At 42.0% G+C, this 7,979-nt stretch overlaps 1 protein-coding gene across 1 annotated transcript; it reads right to left on the bottom strand.

Moving 5' to 3' along the window:
- Positions 1–3,262: 3,262 nt before the first annotated feature.
- Positions 3,263–7,738, bottom strand: LOC148013501 (uncharacterized). The gene is made up of 2 exons (XM_087668066.1): positions 3,916–7,738; positions 3,263–3,791 (listed from the first exon to the last, which is right to left on the bottom strand). The coding sequence occupies exons 1-2, from the start codon at positions 6,151–6,153 to the stop codon at positions 3,735–3,737; spliced, it is 2,295 nt and encodes a 764-aa protein (XP_087524192.1). The 5' UTR covers positions 6,154–7,738; the 3' UTR covers positions 3,263–3,734.
- Between the last annotated feature and the right edge of the window lie 241 nt (positions 7,739–7,979).

The raw sequence follows: 7,979 nt of genomic DNA, 5'->3' as shown, positions 1-7,979 counted from the left end.
CTCATATCAGTCCATGATCAATTTATGATCAGGTCATGCTTAGTTTTTAATGGTTTACAGCTGATTCCATGGACAGCCGCATGTAAACAAATGTCATTGAAAGTTTCAGCCATGGTTTATACTGAGAATATGCTTTACTGTGGTTTTGAAGTCAGAACGATTGAGAAACATGAGTTATGGATGCATCCAATGGTTTTTAGCAACAGTTTTGGATTTTTTAAAGTCTTTTATTATGTTTTGCTGGCTGGAAATTTTCAATAAGTTTTGCGCATATGCAACGGTTCGACAACAGTGGCCAATGTTATGGTGATTGTCATGCCAAATTAAAATTCCAGTGCAATATACTTTTGCTTTGGCCCAATGCAATGCAATCGAGGATGATTGTAAGGTTTTCAAGGGGAAGGTCTCTCACGGGGACGTGAAATTTTGTTGCTTTAATCTTGCTAGTAACATTTGATTAAGTTACTAATCAAATGTGCAAGGTTGTTTAGCACATGTGATGCACATGGCAGTTATTTCATGGGAACGGGCCAAGGACCCCAAGGATGCAATGGGTGTTAAAGGCAAAAGTTGTGTTAAGTTATGCCAACTCGGTTTTGGTGGTCAGTTGGTACTATGTTGGACCCTAGGACAATTGTTTGGCCATTAAGTGTCAGTGGTGACACTAGGGACTAGTATTAATTAATTAATTAATGCTAGACTAAGGGTCAACAAAGGTTGGGAACCACTCTAAGTTGCAAATGGCCTAGCCAATTTCATTACAGATGGGTATGTTTAATTTCGGGTAGGGTCAAAAGGGCTGAAATTAATTTTCAGAATTAGTTAATTCTGAAAAATTAATTTAATGGCTGAAAATGCATTAGAAAGGCTGCCACTTGGCAAAACTTTCCCATGCAACTAGAGAGAAGGCTGTTGGAGGGTTGTGGAAGTTGCATGGCAATCATTCGGAGCTTGGTGGAGGGAGAGGAGGTGATCAGATTTAGCTCTAAGAGTCGACGACGACTGATCGCGCACTGCAACAATACAAGGGGCTGTAGGTTTTCTCTTCCGCTCAAGAGAGGCGGCGGTAGAAGAGGAGGGCCCGCCAGCCGAGCTGAGCTTAGCTAAACTATTGTTTTACCCCCCTTTTGAAGCTGTTGGTGCAATCAGATTTGTCATCAAAGCTACGAATCAAAAGATAAATTTCAGCTGATTTTCTCTCTTTCTACAGCATCCTCTCATCTCCTCCAGTCTATGCTCAAGTATTCTCAGCAATTCTCAGCCATGGGTAGCAGAGTACAACCAAATTTGAAGGACAGCAGAGAGTTTACTGTTGTAAACCCTAAATTACAGTAGTAATTAGGGTTTAACAGCCACATTGGGGCCCGTGCCATCAGTGAAAGGCATTGTACACTGAAATCAGCACCGGAAATTTGTGAAATTGTGAGGATTTCAAATGCCAGCCCATCTATTGTGAATTTGGGACAGCATTTGACCAGTTGGGGTTTCATTAGAGCAAGTCCTAGGTGAAAATCAAGGGGCCCGAATGCTTTGCTGATTATTGGAACAGCAAGGGGCTTTTGAATTAGCCAAGGAGATCGTGAAATCTCGGCTTGTAATTTATCCATCAGCAATTGAAATTAAAGAAATACTGAAAGGGACGCCAGTTTTGGGGCCAACAGGGTGTCCACTATCCAAGTTTATGAAGGTAAAGTGAGCATTTCAGTTTATGTTCATTTGCTAATTGCTGTAATTAAGTGCTTAATCAAGTTAAACCACCCTATCCGAGAAGGAAGGCTGGTTTCAGCAGAAGTTGCTTTTATCCAATAAATACCACAAACTTTGGGGTACCCTCGTTTGGAACCTCTTGCACTAGTATAAACTTGCAAATGCAAAGATTTGGGACCTTACCCACTAATATAAACTTGCAGGTGCAAAATATAATTAGAAACTTGCAAGCACAAGGCTTGCACTTGGGCCTACCCAAAGAGAAAGCAATAGAGCTCACCTTTCAGTTCCCAATCTGCACCCCTGCAGGAAGGCGCATTTGGGACAGGACCACCTCTGCATGCAGATGGCCACCAACCACAAGTCTCACTTGTCTCGTCTTGAAGTCATTATCAAAACGCCCTCACATAAACTTCTACCTTTAACACCACCACATGCCTCAAACTAAGGAGCTGTTCATCCAAGGGGGGTTTCCTGGAAAATCTTTCTAAAGATTTTTATCAAAAACCAGAAACCAATCCTGGTCACATGGCCAAGTTTCTGGTTTTTGGGGAAAAACTAGTTTTCATTTGAAAACACAGTCCTCACGGTTCCCTAATTGAAAACCGATGCTTCACCCCACAGCAGGCCCCATCTCCTTTGGCTATTGTTGGCTATTGTTAGAGGCATGATTATCTAATAGAAAATGAATGTGCTAACATGGCACAAAAGGTAGATGGGGCCAGCATGATTTTTGAAATTAAAAATGCATTTTGTAACAAGCTCACGTGACTCTAGAGTGAATTTAAAAACAGCAATAAAAATCGTAAGGTTCAAGTTCCACTGATCAGCTTTTAGGAGATTTTGAAAGACCATTTGTTAAGACTGTTATCTATCTGCGGATCTCAGACAACTTCCTCACCACATGCCTCTCCTGAGTACAATAAAAGTCCTAAAGCTTCAAGTTCCACCAATCAGCTTTTGGGAGTTTCTGAAATATCAATTTGTTTATACTGTTATTTATCTGCCAATCTCAGACAACTTCCTTGATATCAACATTCCTGCCTTCGAGCACACACTTCTGTGTATCAATAGAGTGCCATTTCAATGTTCTGCACAACCTGCAACTCTACAGGCTCTGCAGGCAAGTGATTGGAGCAGGACCACCTATGCATGTAGATGGCCACACCCCACGTCTCACTTGCCTTAAGGTGGCTACAAGAACAGCGTCACGTGACCTTCCATGTTTAACAGCATCACATGCCTCTCCTAACTATTGATCGAATGCAAATCCTAACTATGGCTAGAGTGTAAATCCTATGCTTCAAGTTTCACTAATCACCTTTTAGGAGTCTTTGAAAGACACATTAGTTGAGACTGTTAGTTTTTTTTCCATTTCACCCTGCACATATTGATTACTCTTCATCCATGCACCTAAGTACTCTATTACTGATGCACAACATTGATTATACATATACACTTTAAAACGTGACATACCTTAACAATAAAATAGGATTTGCATCTAATACATTGTTGCCACTTAGAATTTAAAAAGCAGATGAAGGAGCCATGAAAATAACAGAATCAGGCCATTTACCTGTGATTATCTAGTAAACCCATTTGCAAGTGCAAAATTCTCGATAGACACCACTGTTTTGGGATAGGCATGGACACTTCGTCATCACTATGTTAACAACTGGAAGTGATCGCATGTAGACTTCAAACACCCCTAAACAATAAGCAACTTCGATGGTGATCTTCCTATGAAATATGCTGAGGTCACCATACTACACTTGCAAAGTACCTCATTGCAGGAACCAAAATTAGGCAGGCTTGAGCCTAAGCTAGTCACTGCCAGAGAATAGTAAAAGCTAAAGCTCTTCCTCCTATACAACACTATCAACTGAAAATTTCTGGCTATTAGAGATCAGTTGCACCTCCTCTTTGAAGTGCCTTATTAACCACTCTGCTAGCCTGGTTGGCCAAGGTTGGTCGACCGCGATTGATTGGCTGAGGTTGAGGACAAAGTTCAGTCACAAAGTCCCAAGTTAAAGTTGCCCAGGGCCATCTGAATGACTGCGCTTTCTGACGTTGAGCCTGTGACTCTGCACACAACACCAATGTTGCATCAACCCACAGAACTATTCAACAACTAGTAGTTTCATTGTTGGAAGAAGCATATTTCTTCTGATATCAATAAACAATATGCTCAGGTTCTCAGAAACAGACCTTTGGGATGGGCTTCAGATAGCTTTCAACAGAAGGTGTAGTATATATCATATCAGTTGTCTTCTTATTTTCCTTCAATAACTCCTGAAGTTGTTGTAGAATTTCTTTAAGCAGAATTATTCCCATATCCTCAGAGACCAATGGAGCTGACCAATGCCTTTCTTGAATACTGCCATTATCACCTGCAGAAGTGAGCACAGATTTCTTCTCCTCTTCTGCATTCCCAGTATTATTTCTAGCCACAGATTTTGTATGGTGTAGGAACTCTTTAAGTGATTGTGTGTCCATATTGTATGCTGTATTTACACTGCCTCTAGCAGAGCTTAGCAGATTATGCAATGCCTCCTCTTGCTGGCTCTCATGTGGTGAACTACTGTTTCCCAATTGGTTATCCTCACAAACTTCATGGATGTCATGCCTAGTTGGAATTGACTCCTCATTTGGGTTCACCATGCCATCACCACAAGCCGCCCTTTCATCTACATGAAAGACATGAATGTTACACTCAGAAACAGAAAATCTTACACCATCCTTGACACCCTCCTTTCCAGAGAATGAATTTGTAAGTGGGACTTCAGTAGCACATAGATTCATGATTAACTCATGATTTGTTTCACTTGAGTTTGCTGCTAGATTTGAACAGTCTAATCCTGACCCTTTAGAAGTTGCTGGAGTGCTTTCTGAATTTCTGAGTGCTTCAAGCTGTTCCTCCAATGCCCGCAGTTTGTTCAGTAGGGCCTTGGTCTCATCATCATCAGGAGCATCAGATTTCTCATCAAGTTGTGCAAACAGCTGCAATATGTCAGTCAAATCAGACCCTGTGTTATGTGACGCATGTGCTGGTTCACCAGCTGAAGCAACCAATGTGCTGCTTATAATCACTTTGTCTTGCAGCATGGAATCCTTCAGCTTTTTATGAGGCTGTTCTTCTGAAATGGCATTCCACCTTTCTCCAAAATCATGAGGAGGTGACTCTTCATTCCTTGCTATCTCATGTTCCAAGGACAAAACCTCCTCCTTGTCTTTCAGTAAAAGCATTGGTGGGCTGTCAAATGAGGTTTTTCCAGTGGCATTACTGGCTTGCCTTCTGTCAATCATATCTTCAAGCAATCTCTCTAGCAACATATTTTCTCTTGCTTTTCTAGAAAGAGCATCATGCAAGAGCTGAATAGCCTGTTCATCATGGATAGCTTTCTCCTCCGCCATTCTCTGATAATGTGCAGCTTCCAGCTGAAGTGCCGCTTTCTCTTCTTGTAAACGTAGTATCATAGCAATTGCTTCGTTGGCTGCTGTCTCAGCAGCATTCCTCTCTTCCTCCAATTCTGTGTAAACAGAGCACAATGTTTCCCTTTCAACTTCGAGTGAGTTTCTCAAGTCCAAAATGACATCCTCTGCCTTATGATGCTCTGCATCCGCATCGATACAGCCATCCATTTCATGTGCTTCTTGTTTCCGAGTTAAGGGAGAGGCCATTTCTTCAGACACTGCACATTTACCACCCCCATCCAAGAATGCATCTGAGGAATGTTCATGCTTGATGTCTTCAGCAGACAAGCTGTCCTGCAACTTGCTTTCACAAACTAACTTTTCAGAACATGCTGCCACAACAGAATAATCATTCACATTCTTAAGACATGGTCCACTCACATTGTCATCCATTTGTTGTTGCAAATGATTTCGAACAACACCATCCTTCCATACTTTCCTTCTTTTGAGGGTTGAGATCATGGACTTTGTTTCATCAACACTTCTGCTTTTAACCAGGGTCCGGTTTGCCAAAGCAGGGTACCGGGTCACAGCAGATATAACATCACAGTTCGGACAAATAGATAGGGTGCTCATGGAAGGAACCTGCTCTTCGAACCTGGAAGATGAACTGCTCTCCAAACAGCTGTTTTGCTGTCCTCTGCCATCTACATTACTTGTTGCACAGATGCCAACTGCAGTCAACTGTCCTTTGCCATTGTTATGACCGTTACCAGTGCATGCATGGATACAGCATGAATACTGACAGCTAGGCAAAAGGTGGGCTAGAACACAGCTAAACTGCCTTGCATTGGGCAGGCAGAAGAAACATGAGGGCTGGATATCGAAGTACTTGATCAAACACAGCAGCATATGAACAAAAACAATGTGAAGAAGGAATACCAGCAGGAGAAGCAATTGACAGAAAGCTGAGATCAAACCAGAGACTTTCCAGAGGTCGTGGTAGTCAGGGAAGCTTGAGAGACGCCGCATAGCTGAGGATTGATGATCTCAGAGTTTATTTGAAACCCTGATTCAAACTTCAACAATGAAATGAAAACACAATTTGCTGGCAGAGAGAGAGAGAAAGAGAGAGGATCACTTGGGGCAGATTTTTGCTTCTGCCCTCCAAAAACCCAGCCAAGGAATCAATCAAGGAGCACAGGATGACTTGCTTCCTGATACCTCTGCAACCCACATCACACCTCTGTATGATGAGGATCTCAGAGTTCTCTGGAAAACCCGGTTCAGATACCAAAACTTTGGACAGAAACCTGATGTGATGAGAGAGAGAGAGAAAGGATCAATTCGGGTATTTTTGCTTGTGTCCTCCAAAAAACCCGGCCAAAGAATCACTTTAGGAACAGACGATGGCTCACTTCCTTACTCCGCTGAAACCCACATCACATCTTCTGTATGATGAGGATCTCAGAGAGACAGAGGATCAATTCAGGTACTTTTGCTTGTGTCCTCCAAAAACCCAGATAGAGAACCAGTTGAGGAGCAGAGGATCACTTGCTCCCTGTTTCCTCTGCAACCCACATCACTTTGAACAGAGCCCTGATATGATGGGAGAGAGGAGACAGATGATCAATTCGGATACTTTTGCTTGTGCCCTCCAAAATGCCCAGACAGATAATCAGTTAACCAACAGAATTAGTTGCTTCCTGGTTCCTGTGCTGTCCACATCACATCTTGGATCTCAGAGTTCTCTGGTTCAAACTTCAGACACCTAAAAATTGGACAAAATACCTGGTTTGATGTGAGAGAGGGACACACATGATCATTTGAGTCGGACTTCCGCTTATTCTCTCCAAAATCCCAGAAAGAGGATCAACTGAGAAACAGAGGACCACTTGCTTCCTGATTCCTCTGCAACTCACACAGTCACAACAGCCCAATGCTTATAACTGCCTCTCTGAAATGTGAGAGAGAGACAGAGACAGAGACAGAGGATCACTGGAGGCAGACTTTTGATTGTTCCCTCGAAAAACCCAGAGTGAGAATCAATCAAGGAACAGAGGATCCCTTGCTTCCTGATTCCTCTGTAACCCACACAGAGAATCAATTGAGTAACAGAGGACCACTTGCTTCCTGTTTTCTCTATAACCCACACAGTCACAACAACCCAATGCTTACAACAGCCTCTCTGAAACGCCCTATCACAACCCAGAACCCCTGTTTTCTCTATAACCCACACAGTCACAACAACCCAATGCTTACAACTGCCTCTCTGAAACGCCCTATCACAACCCAGAACCCCTCCTTGCCTGAATTTTCACGACTGAAGTGGGTCTCTGTCGAATCAGTATCGTCGCCAAGAAACAACTAAAATCAAATGAAACGGTCTGATTGTACAAGAACCCACAAGTCCAAGAACACAGAAATGAATCAGAATGCCTCCATTTTTGCGCCATCCAAGGAATTTTCCTCTCCTTTTGAAGCTAAACTGTGCGCCATTAATGATAAATCCATTACGAGACAGATGCGTCTGCTGGCCATGGTTTAATACATTGGTCGCAAGGGCTTGGCCATATTGGCGATTGAGATGAGCCGCTTGTGAACGCGGAAGAGAAGTCTGGAGAGAAGTGTTTTTTTATTGTTTAAGATTGTTATAGATGTTTTTATAAATTAATTAATTATAGTTGCTGTTCTCATTGGTCGAATTAATGTTGTTGCTGTTTTTATTTATTTGGCTCATTTTTTGCCTGGGAGAAGTCTTGTGAAACGTATATTAATTAATTAATATTATTGGTGTGTTTAATTAAATAATAAGATTGGTTCTATTATAATTAATGAATTAATTGTATTGTTTTTGT

This window comes from Lygodium microphyllum, chromosome 26 (assembly GCF_053477565.2).
Source record: "Lygodium microphyllum isolate KBCC chromosome 26, Lygodium_microphyllum_v1.1.10, whole genome shotgun sequence".
Classification (NCBI taxonomy): Eukaryota; Viridiplantae; Streptophyta; class Polypodiopsida; order Schizaeales; family Lygodiaceae; genus Lygodium; species Lygodium microphyllum.
Note: the sequence above shows the minus strand (reverse complement) of the source record. Positions and strands in the feature narration are given on the sequence as shown.

What these genes read in the sequence shown, in the direction of transcription:
- LOC148013501 (XM_087668066.1), bottom strand. Translation starts at nt 6,153, where the DNA reads ATGCGGCGTCTCTCAAGCTTCCCTGACTACCACGACCTCTGGAAAGTC. An exon ending in ATCTGAAGCCCATCCCAAAG is followed by an intron (nt 3,792 to 3,915) that starts GTCTGTTTCTGA and finishes TGTTGTGTGCAG; the next exon opens with AGTCACAGGCTCAACGTCAG.